Here is a 19,977-nt window from a genome sequence, read left to right as displayed (position 1 = left end):
GTTGTGGTAGAAAGACATGCTCTGACAGTACATACTTTTTTTTCTCTTGTTCAGATTAGGAAATAGAAAATCCTGGTCTTTTCTCACATTTCCAATTGACATTCTGAAGAGGCATATTCAGTACAGAGATGTGCATGAGTTACTGAGTTTTATTGGGTTTTAGTTATGGCTAATAAAACCCATTTTCTGCACAGTTATTTAATTTGCATCTGTAATTGCTGCAGTTGTACATAAATTAGACATGCAATCGGAAGCCTAATCCAGCTTGTCTACTCCTTCTGCTACATCCATAATTATGGACCTGTGGTAGCTTCACGTTTAGAGATTTACAGAAGTTTTGGAAAGCATTTGGCTCCAGGGAGAAAATGGCCTGTTGCTATCAGCTGCTCTAGTGATGGTTATAGAGAATGCCCAGCCTGGGCTGGAAATACCAGCACTGATGAGGGGCACTCCCTGCCCTGCAGGATTTCCAGTGGGAGCAGATCTGGCAGGAGCTGTAGCAGCAGCCAGGGGCTGTGGTGCCAGTGCAGCTGTTCAGAGCCTGGTGCAAATGCCTGCCCTGTGTTACCTGCCCTGGTACACGTTCAGTCCCTGGATGTGCCTTGCCAGCCTCTTTCCCTTTCCTCGCAAGGTGCCAAGGGGAAGAACGCGGGAGTTCCTGGAGTGTCTACTCTTGTCTTGGCCTCTTGCTTTCCCGTGCATCCGTCAATCTGGGGAAACTTCAAAAGCTCAGAGTTGGTGTTATTTACATGGGCATTATTCCAGGCTAACGTGTGTCAGGAAGGCAGGGGTAGGAAGAAGTCTGTGCTGGTGCCAGCTGAGCTGTGGTGGTCCCATGTACATGAAATGACTCAGTTTGGCCCTTTCAGCCTTGCTCCTTGTAGTTCTTCACCAGTGTTTCCATCAGTGGTCCAGCACTTGAAAGCACATTAAAATGCCTCTTCCCAAAACCCTCTGGCTCCATGGTTATACTCTACAGGTGTCTGCCAAACAAAGCAATCTTCTTTCCAAACCTAAACAACCCTTCTTCCCTCTCACACATGCTTTTTGGCATGAACCTTTCCTTGCTCAGATAGTTATCTACAGAACCTGCTGGGGTTTTGCCATGACTTGTCTTTGGAAGGGGGTTTGTCTTCTGGAGATTATTCTGAGTTGCAAGGAGAGAGAAGTTGGAGACATGTCCCTGTTGAAATCAAGGTGCTCATACCAGTGGGGCAGGATGTTGCTCACAGGCCCCTGGGCATGTTTTGGCCTTGCTGAAGTTGATAGCTGGAAGTGATGTCTGGGTTGAGCTAGATCCAGGGAAACAAAGAGACAAGAGCTGCTTTTGCAGCTGGATGAGAAAGTACTTTTTTTTTACTGTCTGTTTTCCCTGACTAATGGCAACTGAGGGGTTCTGCAAGAGGAATTGGTTTCCCTGGGTGAATTTGGGACATATAGGCAAGACCACATGCTGTACTCTATAGGGTTTGGGTTTTTAAAAATCTCTTCACAAAGAAGTTCAATCAGTTGCTTTAGTTTCTCTGTTGTGAGACTTCAAATGGATCTGAAATTTGTGACGTTAAGATATAATCCTGGCAGGTTAATGCTTCAGACAATTTGTTCTTTGCTGACTTTCCTTGTACTTTAGGTGATCCAAATACTGGTGTTCTCTTTTGTCTCCCACAGCATTGCTTGGCTTTCCAGATTATTTTTTAAATCATGATTTCAGTGGAATTGTTCAAGAATATTTATCTCCCCAAAATATAAAGCCCTCACTGCAGAGCTGACCTTTGGTCAGAAGAGGCAACTAAAACCCATGCAATGGGCAGTGGTTGCTGCACTAATTTCATCCCACAGTTTGACACTCACTTGGTGAGGAAAAAAAATTAAAAACTTTAAAAAGGTTTTTCCCTTCACAAGCCACTTTGTTTCCCTTCTTTTTGTATTTTAATTTTTTTCCTTGCAGTTGGGTTGGTTTGGTGTGGGTTTGCCTGCTCTCCCCTCCCTCCACAAGCTGGTTGCTCAGAATTGGTATTTTCTGATTTTTAGCCAGGCTAAGATCCATTGCTAAAGTCAGAGAACAATCTCCCATTCAAATGGTCAAGAAGTCAAGGTCAAGACTAAAAGCTCAAAGTTTAAAGTGAGGCACTCTCTACAAAAAGTAATCCAGCTCTCACTGGGAGGCTTGAGGATCTCCCTCATATTCCTGGCTGAATTCCCAAAGGCTCCAGTCCTTTGGCAAGGTTCTTTGCCTCTTTCTTTGAACCAACTCCTCTAATTCACATTACACCTTCAAGACCTAAGGCATGGACTAACTTTGCCGTGCTTGGAGCCTCACAGGGCAGAGCTGGCTCTTGTCACTGGAAGAGGAACACTCCTGTGTTGGCAAGGTTGAGTGTCCCAGAGAAGTGGCAGATGCCCCATCCTGGGCATCAACTCAAGGTCAGTCTGGATGATTTTCTGAGAGGATCCTAAATGGTGATGTTTCTGCCCACCGCAGGGGAGGTGGCATTTAAAAGTTCTTTGAATCCAAAACTATTCTATGATTCTGTGTCCTCCTCTCTGCTGTAGCCTGAGCTGGTTGGGTGCTTTCATATTGTGGAATATATGTTCACTAAAATGAAATGTGAGTCCTTACCCCATTATTTATTTGTTTTTAATCCCTAAACCCTCCTGTGATTTGATTTGAAAATAATTTCAAAACAAGCACAACTTTGTTTTTGGTGAACCAGTTATTCAGCAAAATGTAAGAGTTGCCCAGCTGCACTGCAGTATTTGAAACCAAGGCACCTTGGACTAAAACCAGAATGTAAGAAACCTTTCCGAACGCTTCAAAAATTTTAGAGAAGATTAGCCAAAAATAGATTCGAAAGAGAGGAAAAAAGTAATGCGCTGAAATTCTGTGATCCTAGGAGAAATGCAGGAAAGGTCGAATGGAAAGCTTTGCACTGAAAGGCAGCCTGGAGCTCACTGGGGGAGAGACTGGAGAACCAGGCAATGGGAGCAGCTGGATGCCATCAACCCTCGGCTTTTTTCTGAGGCTGGCCGGGACAGTAGCAGCTGTTGATATCATTTTTCTAATAAAGTTGAAACCAGTGAAAAAGTGATGGGTATTGATTAGTGTCAGCTTCAATAAATACATGTCCAGCTCCCCCACTGCACAGGATCATTCAGAGTCCTGCAAGTCCAAAGTAATTGTTGAGGACTCATGGGGGCTTCCAGGGCACAACAGCAAAGAGGAGTCTTTATTGACTGTGGTATTTCATGTCTTATTTCATAACTGAGTAGCACTGTTGTTGGACAAGTAAATGCTGTTTTGTATGACTTTCAAAAACATTCTTTTTCAGCACTGATTTATGGTCTCAGATCTGGTTGAGCAGGTACAATAGGTGAACTGAAGGAGGCTGTGTTTGTGGGACTTGTGTTGCTGAGGAGACAGGTAGGAAGTTGCTCTTGGGGAACAATAATCTGGTGAAGAGACAGACCCTGACACCTAACATGTGCCTTCTTCAGCTGCCAAAAAAGATTACTTTTCCCTCCAGCCTTGCTCCCTCTTTGCTACAAATGTCACTTTATTCCTTTAAAGTGAGTTCAGTTAATGTTACCGTGGCTGTTTATCTTTGTAGACTTTTCTTTTTGGAGTAATGGGAAAGAATAAAGAATTTCTGTGTTGAAACAATTTCTGTGTTGAAGAAATAATATTCTCTTGCTCACCAAGAACTGAAAGTGGATGTAGTCTATTCTGACTTCAAATGAGGGAACCACGTTATTACTTCTGTTAGTACAATATGCATTTTAATTAATATTGTTGGAGTTTGTATGATCTATTACCTAAACATTTAGGTTTTTGGAAGAATAAAGAAGATGAATATACTCATGGACATCTTTTTACCTCTTGATTCCCAAAATGGAACATAAACTGTGCTGTTGCAGCTGATGATTTGTGGAAGGTTTTTGTATTTCTTTTTTTTCCCTGTCCTTGTTGTTCACCTGATCACAGGTATTTTTACAATCAGGTAAACTAGGAGTGGCTTGGTTAGCCAGTTCTTTACCAGGTGGAAACAAGTGATAGAGTTCAACTAATCCAGTCCAGTATATTTGGATAAAACCCATAATTCATTGCAGGAACTCAGATCCGGAGTGACTCTGTTTTTACCAGTTTTAGAAAGGATGTGTTAATTGCTAGAAGCCTTTACCATGTATGTCAGCATTGCTTTCAGTTAACTTCTTGGTTATTTTAGCAACTGTTTTTTAAGGCATTTTAAAAGGAGGGTTTTTTTGGCATTGGCTTTAACATTTCTGTTTGTTACTATGCAAAAGTAACAGGCTAGAGGCTAAATGGTCTTTAAATACTGTTCCAGTTCCAGAGGCAGAAACTTCTTGGAGCTTTGGAACAGCCATCTACTTTTATCCTTAACAGCATCCACTGTTTCTCTAACATCCATTGACTTGTCTAGTCCTCTTAGCTTCCAGTTGGGTTAAAACCATTTAAAGATAATTTAATTGAGTTAAAAAACCCCTTAGTATCTCAATTTTCTGTTGTTTCTGATAGTTTTCTAATGTTTGACATAATTTAAAAATGTTGTAATAGAAATGTTAGCTACCAAGAGAGCTGGTAATCCATCAACCCTCCACCCATCATTGTACCTTGTTACAATACACCATTCTCTTATTTTAGCATTATTACATGTAAGTATATCTGTACATGTGTAAATACATATGTAAGTAAGAGGCTTCCCAGCCCTTCTTACTTGACATTGTGCATTTGCTTTTCAAAGTCTGATTTCATTCTCTGTAGTAAGAGCAGAGCAGTCATTACTATTAAAGCAATTTTATAGCACTCTGCAAAGGGGAATACAAATGCAGTTTCTGACCACTTTAAGCCTTATTTGCATGAAGATGATATCTTTAATTCAGGAGATAAATTCCTTGTTACCTAATCCTTGAAAGGCTTTTATTTTGAGGTGGGTCTGATTTGTCCCTATAGAAGGATTGTCTGCTGCCTGCCAAGGAGCATTACATCCTACCAACTACATCTCATTTAGTAGAAAAATGACCTGAGTTTTGTTGAGCTAAAAGCCAATTTGAAGGACAAGCCAGTCAGTGCTGAGTACAGCTTGTTTATCACCAATACATGAATAACCCAACCAGAATACAGAGGTTCTGAAATGATGATTGTTCCTTTGGAGGAAGGGGGTAGGTGGTAGAAGGAGGAAATGGAAACTCCTTTTAGTCTTGGCACAGTTGAGTTGGGTGAGTTGGGTGAAATTTTTTATTGGTGATAAAGTCCTGAATTTTTCACTGAACTTCACATCGATAAAGAAGGAAAAATCCTGAAAATGTGGAGGGGTTTCATGACAGTGCATTCCAAACAAACCATCTCCCTTCTTTCCCTTGAGATGTCTTATAATTTTAAATGATTCTCTGCACTGAGACTTGAAGTTCTTGATTTCATATCAAATGAGTAAAACTTGATGTCAGATGAACTGTTTTGTTTGTTTGTTCACTTTAAAAAGAGTTCAGTTTTCAAGTCCATTTGACCTGAAAGGAATTAAAAATACTTTGGAGCTGCCAGAAAACTAAATAAATGCACGTTGACCTGTTCTAATCCCTCTAAAGCTCCCAAATATTAATGCTAAATTTATCTTGAGAAAGGAACATTAAAGCCCTGCCTGCACGTGCTGGGGAGGTGGTTTGCCTGGCAAACCCTGGCATTTGTCCCTGTGTTCCCTGAAGTTCAGGGGCTGTTCCTAGGACACAGCTTTCAGGGCTGGGGAGTGGGATGTAGCAGGAAGCCCTGGCTTTGCTTTCCTAGGGCCAGTGGGGAACTGCAGCAAGAAAAACAACAGTAGTTTCTTTTCACTTTCTTCTTTTGTATTTGTGTCCTCACAACTTCTGCCTCTAAATTTTCCTTTTCCCCAGAGAGTTTTGTTGCCCTCACACCCATTAATCTTCTTTTCTTCCTCTCTATCTTCCTCTCCCCAGCCCCAGTCTGTGCTCATGAAGGGGACTGCCCATTTAAAGCATCTCTTCTCTGTGTCATTGCCAGGATCCATCTCCCACCCACCCACCCCAACGGAAGGGCAGCATTTCACAGTTTGCCTTTTGTAGGGCTTGACAAATTCAGAGCTCTTGCACAAGTAAAAGGAGAAGCCTTTGCCCTTGGTTTTGAAATGCCTTGGGAGTAAACCTCATGCGCTTTCACTGGAGCAGAGACTGATGCTCTCTTTCAGGGTTTTTTACTGTCATTTTGAAGTTTAAGAAATTCCTGCATCCTCCAAGTAAGTTTTGTCTTTCCTGCAGTGTCTAATCAATTGCAGCTGCATTTGTTGGTGCAGAAGGTTTCAAGCAGTTTTAGCAACAAGGGTATTTTCAAAACATAGGTAAAATTATAACTCCTTCTCACTCAGTTTTAAATCCTGCCAGCAGAAGTAGCCAAGGCACTGGGTATTGCCCGGCCTTTGTCAGCCTGTCTAGATGAGGTTTCCTTCTTGTAAGACTCAATTTAACCTCTTTTTTTGGTCTGTCTGACTGCTGATTTATGGCAATTTTTTTTTTTTTTTGAGATGTACAAAAAGTCTTTGAACTCACTGATACTGCAAAATGGCAAAATGGAGACATTTTTACCTTAGAATTTGGGAAGATTTCTTCCTATGCTTTTCTTCACAAGGTGAAATGAGCAGACTGTTTACTTTGTCTAATTAAAAGATCATTATGATTATATAGGAAACAGGAGCTGTTTGCATTGTCATTTTTGCTGTACGTTATTTACACTGATGAGTTTTCTATTCTACTTGACATTGAGAACATTCAATTGTATAATTTACAACTTTGTGGGACTTTATAACTGAGAAAAGTGCTGCCCTTTTAAAAGGATGGAATAATTCTACTTTGAACTGTTACCAAAAGACGAGACTTGAGGTTGTGGCAAAAAAGTATAGGAAAGATACATATTTGCTTCAGTCATTGTTTTTCAGTAATATTTCCAATAATGTATGGTTATTTTATGTATTTCTTTGCCTTTTCTCCCTCATCTCACCTTCCTGCCCTGGCTAGGAATTCAACTTTTGTTACCTGTGCATTTTTTAATGTTATTTCCTTGAACTGTAATTAAACTTCATTTCCCTTTCTTGCAGAATACTTGCCTTATGGAAAGACAACTGCCATCCCATATAATCTGTTGTTATTCAGGTCCTGTACCATGGCTTGGCATTTCATTCTGTTAAAAATGCAAGTGGGATTGTTAGACATGTCACCTACAAAGCCAGGGGGTCAGCTTGGCAGCTTACTTAATGTGCTAATTTGCTGTAATTTAATCATGCTTGGAATATGGATTGGACATCTGAGTATCTTAGTGGCAGACTTGGACTCCAAGAGCCCATAAACACTTCTTTAAAGCCTGCTGGGGAAAAGTGAGCTGTGGGCAGCTCCTGATCCTTTTGCCTTTGGGACTTCAGGTGGGGCCTCTGGGGCTCCTAGAACTCTGTGGAGCTGTGGCTCCGTGCCCAGTGCCCGTGAACTCTGCGGTTTAATTAATTATGCATTAGCTGCAAATGAGATGGAATGTGTGAAGCTCCCTTTGCAGCTCTCGCTGGGCGATGCGGAGCAAAGCCTTTGCCCAGGCACAGGGAGCACCCCAGGGCTTGGGAGGGATGCAGCCTTGACCCAGGCCAGATGTGGGCTCTCAGAGTGGGTGGGAGGTGGTAAATCAGGCACCTTGTTTTGCAAGTCACAGGCTCTGCAATACAGGCCAGCTTGCAATGACTTGCCAAAATATTTGCCAGATAGCACTTTTCAGATGCAATCAATTAAGTCAGTGAAACTTTCAAGTTGGCCTCTAAATTAATTTTCTAGAGTAGCTTTCTTTGCCCCTTTTTGAGCTTACTTTTAAGCACTGAGTTTGGACATCTTGCTCATGGATTATTTGGTGCTAAATTGTGAAACCTGTGTTTGTATTAGTAAGGCTGATAGCTGAAAAGTTTCCAAAGGATATGTTTCACTTTTGGAAAAGTTTTGTGTTCAGTTCTCAGAGAGCTGCATTTCAACCAGGTCACACAGGCTGGTTTCCTGACTGGTTTGCCATTTCTTTCATTTCCCCTTTTTGACTATTATGTTGTAAGATAAAAATTAAAAATTTAACACACCATGTTTCACCATTAAAAAAAAAAGAAATTTTAGCCTGGGGTATTCTATTACTTTGCGCTCACTTAATCTTCTGACAGTGCAATTATCTCTCATCTTTATGTTATTCTTTGTGTGACTCTGGCCCTGATGAGATCAATTTAGTTTTCAACTTCTCTTTTTAGTATTGTGATATCTTTTCTCTTTGTTGTGATATGCCAGAAAAGATCTCCCTGGCAACACCTAGCTATGGTTATTGTTAGTGCCTCTGGCCTGGCCACTTGCTAATGTGTGCACTAATTGGTTTATCCTTTGGGAAGACCTTTTTTAAATTATTTTTTTTAGGTTCTCTATTTTTCAACTTTGGTAGGTTCATCTTTGTTTTTTCTTTATAACCCTGATTCTCTGATCTAGGTTTAGATTGCATATTAAGAAAAAACTCTTCCCTGTGAGGGTGGAGAGACCCTGGCACAGGTTTCCCAGAGAAGCTGTGGCTGCCCCATCCCTGGAAGTGTCCAAGACCAGGCTGGACAGGGCTTGGAGCAACCTGGGATAGTGAAAGGTGTCCCTGCCCATAGCAGGGAGATGGAATGGGATGAGTTTTAAGGCCCCTTCCAACCCAAACCATTTTGTGATTTTATGATTCAGGCAGGCATTTGAGGATGTCCCAAGTTTCAAAGTCACTGTGCTATTGCAAAGGTGATGAGAAAAAAAGGAACATTGTTTGTGCCTGTGTGTTTGCAGGAATGTGCATTCACTCTGCAAGTGGGGGACAATAGTTCTGCCCAAGGAGTTTACATTAATTGCTCTGTATATGAAATACTGTTAAATACTTTGAACTCCCAATTTCAAGTACCAGGACCAGATCATTCCAGCAGGAATTCAGCTGTTCTATCTGCTGGCCTTTATGCAGCTGGAGTCTGAGACCTGTTTTTGGAGAGCCCAGCCCAACTTACCCCAACAGCCATGGCAACCCCCCCTGGCCAGATGAAAGGTGGAGCAGGATCTGTGTTAAAATGGGATTTGACCAGAAACAGCATTACCATAACTCAGGGGCAAGGAGCTTGATCATATGGTCAGCAAGGCACACAGCCTAAACCCTTCCTTTTAAATGGCTGCTTCTTTGCACATCAGGGCAGGACAACGATTTGTAAAGTTGGAGAGGATGCCTGGTGCATACCAAGTTTTTAGTTTACTAGTGTGGTCTTACTTTTGGTTTATGTAAAAATGTGTGAGAGGAGGAATTTGATCCCACTCCTCAAGAGAATTCTGCTGGAGTGATTGCCCTTGGTTAAGGATTTTCAAAGTAGCAGCCATTGTTAACCTATGATTCAAGAAATCACAAGAATCCCATGAAAATTGAGCTCCAAGTTAAAATTATGTTGAGGCAGTGTCCTCCTGGAGATGCCTTTTAAACAGGGCTGGCTTGGTATCATGTAACCAGTGCATTCTGTGGATTTCCTCTTGTTTAGGCTGTTTTCAATTTGCTTTCACCTCACAGAAACTCTCTCCCATTTTAATTCCCTGCTGGCTTTACCCAGTTTTCTTATGAGTGATCTATAGCAGAAGGGTCCAAATTCAGACTGTAGTATGGGAAAGGGATTTATAAATTATGGAACACCAATGTAGCTGAGCAGGATGGTTAGGGGGGAGAAGAAAGACAAGTAGAGGACATTTGGGAAACAAAGCAGGGAGCAGAGGAAGGTGAGTATGGCTGTAAAGCCAGCAGAAATAATTTTAAAAAGAAATTATAAATCAGAGAAACTATTAATTAAGAAATGAACATAACACAACATAGTTGTGTGCAACTATTGAAAAACAAAATTCCAAATGGAGGAACTTAAAAATGGGAGAGTAAATCACTAGGGTATACAATCCAAAGTTTGATGACTGTTCATTGTTGACTTCAACCTCCATGGGTTGGGCTTCAATTTATCACGGAAGACAAATGAGGATTTTGGTAAAATGCGTGAGCAGGCAAATTGGAGGCTAATTAGAGAGTCAGTTGATTGCAGAGGACTGACACAAGAGAAGCCCACGGGATCCAAGTGGCAGGGAGCGCTGCTGAAAGATGGCTCATGATTTAAGGTGCAATTCCCAAAAGAGCAGTTCTCTGTCAATCTGTCAGCAGGGTTTGGTGCTGTTCCAGAGGTGCAGATGTACTTGAGCAATGGGAAGCTGAGAGCTAAAGCAAGTCCACCCTGCCTGCTTTCAGCCTGTTCCTCCTGCACTTGCAGCACTGAGGGATGGACGGGCTGATGCCTGTCCTGGGATTGCAGTCCCAGGAGTGGCACTGCCACCAGCTGTGGCACAGCTGGGCAGGGCTGGGTGCCCAGGCTCCTGTGCTGTCACAGATCTATCTGCCACCACGGCAGAGCGGGCTCCAGCCGTGCTTCACGGTGCTCAGGCTGAGTCACCGGGGTGAAAAACAACAACACCACCACCACAAAAGCTGGTGGTTTGCAGCAAGGGATGGGAAGCTGGGAGTTCCTTCAGCGGCGTGTCCCAGGAATGGTGATGAGTGGCAAGGCAGCAGATCAGAAGTGCTGATCCTTGTGTGGCTGCAGAGAAGATGCTCAGCAGTCGGCTCAGGCCTTCGTCTGCTCCCCTGCTGACAGATGAAGTGTCCACACAAGCAGACCAGCTGCATTTCAATGGTGCCTGGCTGGTCTGAATGCTGCACACTCGGGTTTGAAATGAAATTCCAGCTCGTTGCTGTGCTGACAAGCCGCAGATGATGGCTGTGAACATGACACACAGTTCAGTCTCCCAGCTGCTCATCCTGGTCTCTGCTCTGGGCTTGCCAGAAAGTTGCCTTCTCCCTATCAGAAAGAGGAGATAAAATATTAGAAACTGCTCTGTTAGGACAGTATTGCTGCTGTGAAATTGAGGAGCTTTAAGGCTGGTACTGTTACAGTCCAGCTGTTTCATAAGGACTGTAGGTGCAGCTGTATTTTCCTGAGCCTTTTTGAAAGGGGCCATGGAAAGACCAAAACAAGATCATGAGCCAGCAACTGTGGATTTGGTGGATGTCCTAAAGGGAGTGACAGAAAACACAGGGAAAGGATGTTCTTATGGCAGGCAATGTGTTCATGCTTCAGTAATTCAGAGCATCTGTTTGAGCTTTGCCTGCCATGATGGGCGAGGCAGAATCAGGAGATGTCATGTAATTTGGTTTCCATAAAGAACATGATATCAAACATTCATGAGCAAGGCAAAAATTCCCAGAAAATAAGGTGGTGTCATCCCAAACTGTTGCAGATGGAGAATTCTTTTGAAGATGTGCAAAGCAACACTATTTGACAACTTGAGCACTTTTTATTCCTTCTATGGAAGATGGTCTGCAGTGTTAGGAGAAAATTACTGAAATATCACTGAGTTGTTAGCTGGCTTTAGAAAAAAAGAGGGGGGTTGAGGGATTTTTGGTTGAACTGTTGGAGTGCTGCTGTCATTTGATTTATTCTGAATGAGCAGCAAAAGAGAGAAATAAAAGCTTGTCTGTGGCTGGGTAATTTTCACAAATGTGAATTTTTCCTAGCAGGAGCAAGAGAGTTTCAACACAGGCTGTTGTGAGGCTCTGGAAATGACAAGTGTCTGCTCTTGGGAGATGAAGAACAAAGTTGGCACCAATGATTAGTGGCTGATTTGGCAAAAGTTGCTGAAAATTGACATCTGAGGGAGAGGTCTTGGGTTGATTTAGTAAAACAGGGCAGTTTGGAATTACTTATATGATGTTACTGTGCAAAGTGCAGGGCTGATCAGAGGGAATGTAATGCGGAAAATGCGAAGGAGGAATTTGGTGTCTTATTCAGGTCTTCGTGCTTTCTCTTGAGCTTTTCTATCATATTGTTAGCAGTACAATGATACAGCAAAGTTACTGATGTTCACTAAGGAAAGCTGAGATGCCAAAACACCACAAATTTCTCATTTACTACATGTGGAACTTTGTTTCTCTTCCTCTTTGCTAAGATATGGGTATTAATTTCGCTTGGATGTAACGGTCATTTAGGAGCAAATCCAACATGGGAATGACATTGCATGGTCCAGCAAATCCAGCAATTCATCATCCACGGGCCTGAGAGGCAGAGCAGCACTGGAGGAGGGCTCTGTGGGGTTTGTGGTCAGGCGTGTGTGGAGGCATCCCTGCCTGTGCAGGGACAGCCTCTGGGAAAGAGCACTGGGTGGGAAGTTGGGGTATGAGGCAGAAATATCACAGTTACTGTTGGAAATGTTTTGAGCTATGTTTTTGGTCTTGGATGACTCCAGCACCAGCTGGAGCCAGTGTGGCTTTCTCTCTGCTGGGAAGCACATGGGTTGGTGCCTCAGAGGTACCAGTGCCCAACTCTGGGCTGTTGTCCTGAGGAGAGCAGTTGAAGGGTGAAGGTAATTGTGTATGTGTGGGATTTTTGTGCTCCTAAGAAAATTTGAAGTGGTTGGTTGGCACCTACTGGCAGTAAGGTGACTTCCAGGGAACCTCCTGATAACTTTTGTCAGGAGTTGGCAGGACTGTAGGGACTACAGTGTGACAGTGATGAAGTGAGCAGCAAAGAGGGAGGACAGGCAGTTTTCACTGCAGGATGGTAGGATCACATTTTGCCTCTGGCTGATTTACTCGCAGCAGGAATAAAGGTAGCATGCCAGGAGTTAGTTTGACACATAAGGGAGAGAAATGAAAGCACAAGAGCTCAAGATACCTTGACAGCCAATCACCCACCCAAATAACACCCCCCCAGCCATCAGAGCTTTCTGTCTGCAACCTCAGTACACGGCTCAGGCTGTCCCCCTGCCCAGCACTGCTGTTCTGCAGTAGCAGCTCTGATAAATTTGCCTTGCTGCTGATTGCTTTAGCTTTTTATGCACAACAGAGGGAAGACATGACCTGCAGCCCCTGCCAGCCTAGGCTTACTTTTCTACAGAGCTTTTAAGATTTATGGCCATATTTTATAGCAACTGTGATTTGTCTTATAGATCATGAATATATGATTGCCCCATGATCCCGTAGTGAGTCTCCACTGTGATGGCTTGGTCATTACTTCTGAGCTTACTAGAAAGGAAATTTTAACACTGAAGTTTTCCTGGTGGAGTAAACCATAGGGCTGGGCTGGAGCTGGCTGTTTGGCAGGTCTGGAGCCTGACAAAGAGCTGCCTCCAGTGCTGCCAGGCCAGGCTCATTTGCCCTCTGTGGTACACCTGGGAGTGACAGCTGGGCTCTGCGTGGGGAATGAATTCTCATGCTGAATCATGGATTCTGACCAGACTAATTTTAAAGGCTTGTGGCCCCAGGAGCAGAAGCTGCTCGGAGCCCTGAGGCTGGCAACGAGAATGTGGTGGTTATGTTTGTTAGCTGCATTAAGTGCTGTTGTTTGGGGAGAAGGACACTGGGGTTCCTTGGGGGTGTTGAACCACTACTGGGACCTTCACTGAGAGAGGGAAGCCCTGCCAGTGCCATGCAGAGGAGATCCCTGCAGCTGTGGATCTCAGGACAAGCTTGCCCTTGTAGGTGGCTGGAAACTGGCAGGATGCTGGGTCTTTCAGGGGCTGTACTTTTCCTGGGGGTCTCTTCAAGGAGAGCAGAGATCAGCTTCTCACCACACGAGGCACAGCCTGGGGCCCAGAGCAGTAAGGATTGCTCCATGGGATTGGGGATGCCTGGAGTGTGTCCCTCCTGGCAGCTGGAGGCTGTGCAGGTTGGTGTGTTGTTGTCACCTCAGTGGGGAGCTGAGGGGACTCTGCTCAGGCTGCACATTGCCCAGGACCTGCTGACACAGCAGCCTGAGGCAGTGAAGTTCAGGCAAGAGCACAGATGTTCTTGTAATGAGCCCAGTGATCTGGTGACTCATTCCTTTCCCAAGCAGCCACTTTTGATGTGAAAACTTCAATAAATGGAAATGGAGAATCCACTTTTGTAACATTTCCAAGAGCTGTTTCTCGTTTCTGGTTTGAAGGTGGTGTCTTGGGCTTCTTCCCTTTGGTTCCCCTTATATTTCTGTGAATGAAGCATTGGGACCTTTACTCAACCCACAGCCCTCTCTGCAGCTTTGCTGACCTCTCTAAGTGAATCTTTCCTGACATTTGCTAAAATCAAGAGGTTCTCAGTGGTGATTCTAGTCTCTTGTAATGCAAATGGTAATAATGATATGAATCCTAATCACTGTTATTCTTCAGGATGAAATGTCAAAATTCCATATTTTTATGTTAATTTTTAGTAGGCAAGTGCCACATCAAGCAAGTTCATCCTGTCAGGGAACATGCTTTTCATATCACAGGAACTGTTAGAAATCATAAGTAATGAAAGAGACAACTGTTGTGCCTGGTGGGTTGCTCCTTGACATGCAGTAATGCAAAGTGACATGGAAAATTTGGAATGAAGGTTGAAAAGCTGTTAAAAAAATTGTGGACGTAGCGATAAATTAATTAATCTCATATCTAAAATGTGGTGCTGAGCTGTAATGATAAATAGGATCCATGTCACTACTGTTGGATTGCATGTGTATAACTACGAAAGGAACTAAAGGGTTGAGGCCAGGGGACTGGTTTGGTTGTACCTGCATGGATAACAAAAGGCTGTACTGGCAGCTGCACTTACCTTGAAATAGGAGTAAGATCAGATTTGGGCAGTAAGATCAGATTTTGAACTACGTGTTTATCTTTAACTGTTCTAAATAGAGGCTACTTTGGGTAGCACAAGATCCCTGGACAGTGTATTTCTGTTAGAAGTACTTTTAAGCAACAAGTATTTTACTGCAAACAGCTCCATTCTTCTTATCAAGACATTGGTATGACTTGCTGCTCTTTTAGGTCAGTATTACTTTGTAGAAACTATTGCTTTTACTTTGCAGGATAAAAACGTTTTGGGTCATATTTCTCTCTCATTTTAGTAGTTTTTAATTGACATTTCGTGAAACTAACGCTGTTATATAACACTCAGAACGTAACAAATGCTGCTACTTCAAATTTATCTGAGCTGAAAGCTGAACCTCTTCTGGCTGGTAACTGGTTTGTCTGTTTGGTTTCAGGCTCCAACCTGACTGGTTTGGACAATCTGGGCAGGGCACTGGGCCTGGTTGAGGAGCAGGTGCAGAGATCGAGGCAGCGCCGTCGAAGGCACGCGACAGAGGATGATTACAACATCGAAGTGCTCCTGGGGGTTGATGACTCAGTTGTTCAGTTCCACGGGAAAGAACATGTTCAGAAGTACCTGCTGACCTTGATGAATATTGTGAGTACAGCTCTTCTAGCTGCCCTGTGGGGAGGCTCTGAAAGGGCTGGGAATGTAGGTTGGGTAAGCCATTTGAATAAGACGTAACAGATTTTTTTCTCGTGGCAGGAGATAAAATAACTCTAGAAGGGAAATCCAGGCCACTTTCAGAAAATCCAATAGGGGAGAAGCAAAAAAGAAAACAAAAAAAAAGAAAAAGGAGTCAAGACAGAAGCTGAGTGTGGGACTGTTAAAATGTTCAAAGTCCTGCTTATGTGCTTTGGTGGATGGGGACACAAGGTCAGGGACTCAAGTTTTTGGAAGTCATTATGTTTAACTGTATATTCCCTTAACCTAAGCTTCCTGCTGAGGAACATGGTTTGGAGAACTGTCTTCAAATAAGGTTCTAACAGAAATTACAATTGGCTTTTACATTTTTAAAACTACTCTGCTAAATTCTTTGATTTCTCAACAGCCACTTTAGGTCCCAGGCCACCTCCCTGCTCCTTCTTCACACTGCAGTAAAATGTTATGCAGCATAACACTGAGCTTTCTTAGATGGATTTACTATTTACTCCATGACTGATATCTTTAGGTTTCCTTAGTTAAATATTTAATCTTTAGAACCATAGTCTGTGCAACAGACTATATAGTGTAGGAGTGATGAAAGGAGACATTAGGGAATATTATGTTTTAAAGAATCACTTTTTATTTCTAAATATCAATGCAGCAGCCCTCTAGTACCCCAGACAGTAAGCAAGGATACTCTCCTTTGGAAAAGAATGAAGACTTGAAAAATCATCCTTAGCACAGATCAAAATCAAAATATATTTTATTTTTTCGCTGAAGAAACAGAAGTGGTGGCCCCCCTCATAGGCAACTCATTTGGGTATGACTTTCTTCTTTCTCCTTCTTGTCTGGAAAAGGAGTCTTTCCTCAATAAAACACATTTCTGGAAAAGCTTTGGCCTCAGCAAATGTGTGTTCTTAGTAAAAAATGTGTAGAGTAAAAAATTCTAGGTCTGCTCTGTTTTTGACAAATGGAGTCTGACTTCTGAAGTTTGCAGTTGTGTCAAGAGGATGAGCCTGTAGATGACTTCTTTCACTTTGCAAACCACAGAGGCAGCTATCCAGGCTATTAGGTGGATTTGTCTGGGATGTAGTTTTTCCAAGATATATTTTTTTAATTATGAAGCTTGTTTTTTTTCTTTCTTTATTACGTTATTTTAGCAATGTGCAGAATATCACTGTTTTTCATTTTAAATGAGAGGTGGAATACAATTTAAGAAAATCCCTTGTGTGATATAAATTCAGTTATGACTTTTTATAACAACATTGTAAATAGTTAAAACCCTGCCCTGACATTAGAGTTATGGGGTACTTGGTGTCTGCTCTGATGGCTGTAAATGCATATATTCTAACAGAAATGACATAGTGAATTTCATTTATTTGTGTGGTTTGTTTCCTCTGAGGCTTAAAACAAAGTCCACAGTGAAACAGATGGTTTTATGCATCTCTAAATTAACAAGTCAAACAGGCCAAACCAGGAATGTGGCAAACAGGCCAAAATAGATTAAGCAGGAGTCTTTACTTATCATGTCACTTAAATCTATTTTTAAGAATTAAAATATACAGTAATGGTAAAGAAGCCATAAATGTTTCAGCTCTGGAATATACTTTTCCCTAATTTTAGTAAACCATCCAAGACACAAATTGCAAGAAATAACAACTCTTCAGCAGCCTGTCTCTGCAAGTGGTTTAGAAAGTGCAGCCTGTGTAACCATCCCCACAGGGCACGGCAGCCCTTGGCACAGGCAGCAATTGTTCTGTTGAGAGCTCTGAGGTAGAAACGTGTCTTTTGGGGACTGAGGATGTGTCCCATGCCTTGTGCCCAAATTCAAGGGGCTGTTTGAAATCCCCAAGGCTCTGGATAGTCACTGGCAGTCATCAGTGTTGTCCTGTTCTTCCCTTCACAACTCAGCTGGATTCTAGAGTCTGTATTTTAGCAGGGGGGTGGGTGATGGTAACCATTCCTGTTTCCAGCTCCAGCAGAAAGAGGCAAGAGGGGTTTGTTACTGCAGAGAGTGGTGCTGGGGACCTGCATTGTGCCAAGGACAGCAGAATGCAAACCTCTCCTTCTCCTCAGCGGGGCAACTCCAGCTCTTGCCCTCATTGCTGGAGGGGTGCAAGGTGCAATTCTGTGTAGAACATGGCTTTGGTCTCCTTTCCTGATGTTCACAGTGACTCCCCCACTGCCCTCTCTTCTACCTCTTTGAATAATTGGGGGTTTTCTTTTGGAAAATGAGCCCACTATAAAAGGCCTTGGGGTCCTTGGCTGTTAGGGGTCACATGTAAACAGAGATGTGTAGGTCACTGAAAAAGAAAAGACAGCTACAAACAATTCCAGCTGTATTTTTAAATCTAATTAGAGATCCTCTCATAACCATCAGATTGTATGTACTCTGCTGGGTTTAGGATGTAATAATCAATTAGCTTCCTGTAGCAACAAGGCATAGAATCAATTAGCTTTGTATGGTAACAAGGTGGCAAGCATAAAATCAAGAATTAATGGTAACAAAATAAAATAATAGTGACGGTATTTACTGGAGATAAAACAGGTGATCAAATAGCTGAATTTCTGAGGTTCCAAAAATGAAATAAATCTTAGGTGAACTGTCCCTCCTAGGACAAGACATTACTTTCCCAGAAGCAACTCCCAGCATGGCTGCTTCTCCTGCTGTGCTTGATCTCCTTGTGTGTGATGGCGTGAGCAGTTGTCCTCAACTAACTTTTCCCAGGGTTCTTGGGTGGAACCCTACCACCAACCCAATCAAAACAATATTTTTTTTTTCAAGCCCAGTGCAATGACTGTAAATTCAGTAAAATCTGTTTTGTGCAGCTTAAGTGATGTGTTACAGTCCACACCTAAAAGCCATGAAGTGAGAAAAAACAGCGGCTGAGTGTCCTGGCTATCTTGAATAGCTGTGCTAATATTTATCCCAAAGTTTGGAAATGAAGTCACTCCCAAACAAATGGTGATAGATGCCAGAGGATTTTTAACACGTTGGGCTGCAGCCACGTATCGTCTGACTGTGCGCCAGCCGTTCCACTGCAGTGAGCTCGGCCTCATGCCTCACCGTTTTCATCCTCCAGTCATTTCCTCCACAAAACTCTGGTTTCTCTTGACCTCCTCTCTTTTCTCTGCTCAGCACCATCAGGACATTCAGTCACTTTTGGAAAACATGCCATTGTTTTTGCTTTAGAGACCCTCAGCTGCCTCTCGCTCGCACCATTTTCATTTGTACGTCATGCTGTGCTTTTTCCTGGGAAGGATATTGGCCTGCACAGTTCTGTGCATTTCCAAGTGTGAGCCCACACATTGCACAAATTAACTTTGTATTTATAGCATGCAGGAGCATTTCCATTGAGGAGAGAGATTTGGGTGGAATCTTGTACTTCTGTGGTTACTCAAGAACATAGAAGGTAATTGAATTTCAGCAAGAAAGCATCTCAAACTCCCAGTAATTGTTTCTGCTTGTACAGTTGTTTGGAAAATACTAGAAAAGTGCAAGGCTAGAAGTGGCATTGGAGAGTTACCTCGGTGCTTGGGAAAGAAAAGGTTTTCACTCAGGATGCTGTGGGAGGAGGAGAAGGATGCTGAGTGGATGTCATTGGGCTGACTGGCTTGGATGTGTGCACTGATCACAGGATAAAAAAACTGGCTGTGTGGTCAAGTCAAGAGGGTGCTGGTGAATGTAAGCAAATCCAGTTGGGGCCAGTCCAAAGTGGTATTCCCCAGGTCCAGCAATGGACCAATATCAGTGATCTGGATTAGGGAATTGAGTGAATCCTCAGTGCAGGTGACACCAGAGTAGATGGGAGTGGTGATCTGCTGGAGGGCTGGAGGGCTCTTCAGTGGGATCTGGACATGGCCTCAAGTTTCTCCAGGAGATATTTAGATTGACTATTTGGAAAAATCTCTTCATGGTTCTCAAGCACTGGAACAGGCTGCCCAGGGAAGTGATGGAGTCACCATCCCTGGAGATGTTTGGAAGATGTTTGGATGTGGCACTTGGGGGTGTGGTTTAGTGTTTTTGGCAGTGCTGTGGTTGAAGGTTGGACTTAATGATCTTAAGGAGCTTTTCCAACCTAAAGGGTTCATTGATTCTGAAATGGATGTTATTGGTACCCAGTCCTGGTGCTGAAATTCTCTGTTTCATGACACTCTTAGAAGTAGTTTCCAGGATTAAGAAATTTTCAGGGGTGAAATTGCTTTTCTGTTCCTTTACTGTAAAAGGGCTGATATTAAAATATTTATATATATTCATGTAATGGATATATGGCCAAAATATCTGTGATACTAAAGCCCATCTCCTCAAAGTAGTTAAGTGCCTAATTGCTGTTATTTCAAAGGGAGAGAGACCCTAAATAAGAATTATGCCTCACTCTGGGCTAGATTTATCTGAGTATTAAGTCATTTACGTGCCTTTGAAATCAGCGAGAATCAGTATTAAAAATTAGCTCATGGGATTATGTATCCCCCAGCCTTCAGGTGAAACTTCAATTCCAGAACAAATACATTAAACAACTTTTCATTTGAATAACTGAAATCAATGAGAACTGTGCAGCTGGGGGCTTTGGAAAGTCCCTGGAGTCTTTCACCTGCATCTTTCAGCA

At 42.7% G+C, this 19,977-nt stretch overlaps 1 protein-coding gene across 1 annotated transcript in view; it reads left to right on the top strand.

Moving 5' to 3' along the window:
* Positions 1 to 19,977, top strand: part of LOC136367763 (A disintegrin and metalloproteinase with thrombospondin motifs 2-like) — a 139,366-nt gene that overhangs the window by 99,255 nt on the left and 20,134 nt on the right. The window contains exon 5 of the mRNA XM_066329560.1: positions 15,120 to 15,322. Within this exon, the coding sequence (XP_066185657.1) occupies positions 15,120 to 15,322 (203 nt within the window). The remainder of the gene's footprint in view (positions 1 to 15,119; positions 15,323 to 19,977) is intronic.

The sequence above is a fragment of the Sylvia atricapilla genome, chromosome 14 (genome assembly GCF_009819655.1).
Source record: "Sylvia atricapilla isolate bSylAtr1 chromosome 14, bSylAtr1.pri, whole genome shotgun sequence".
In the NCBI taxonomy this organism is placed as follows: Eukaryota; Metazoa; Chordata; class Aves; order Passeriformes; family Sylviidae; genus Sylvia; species Sylvia atricapilla.
This window is presented reverse-complemented; position numbering and strand designations above follow the sequence as displayed.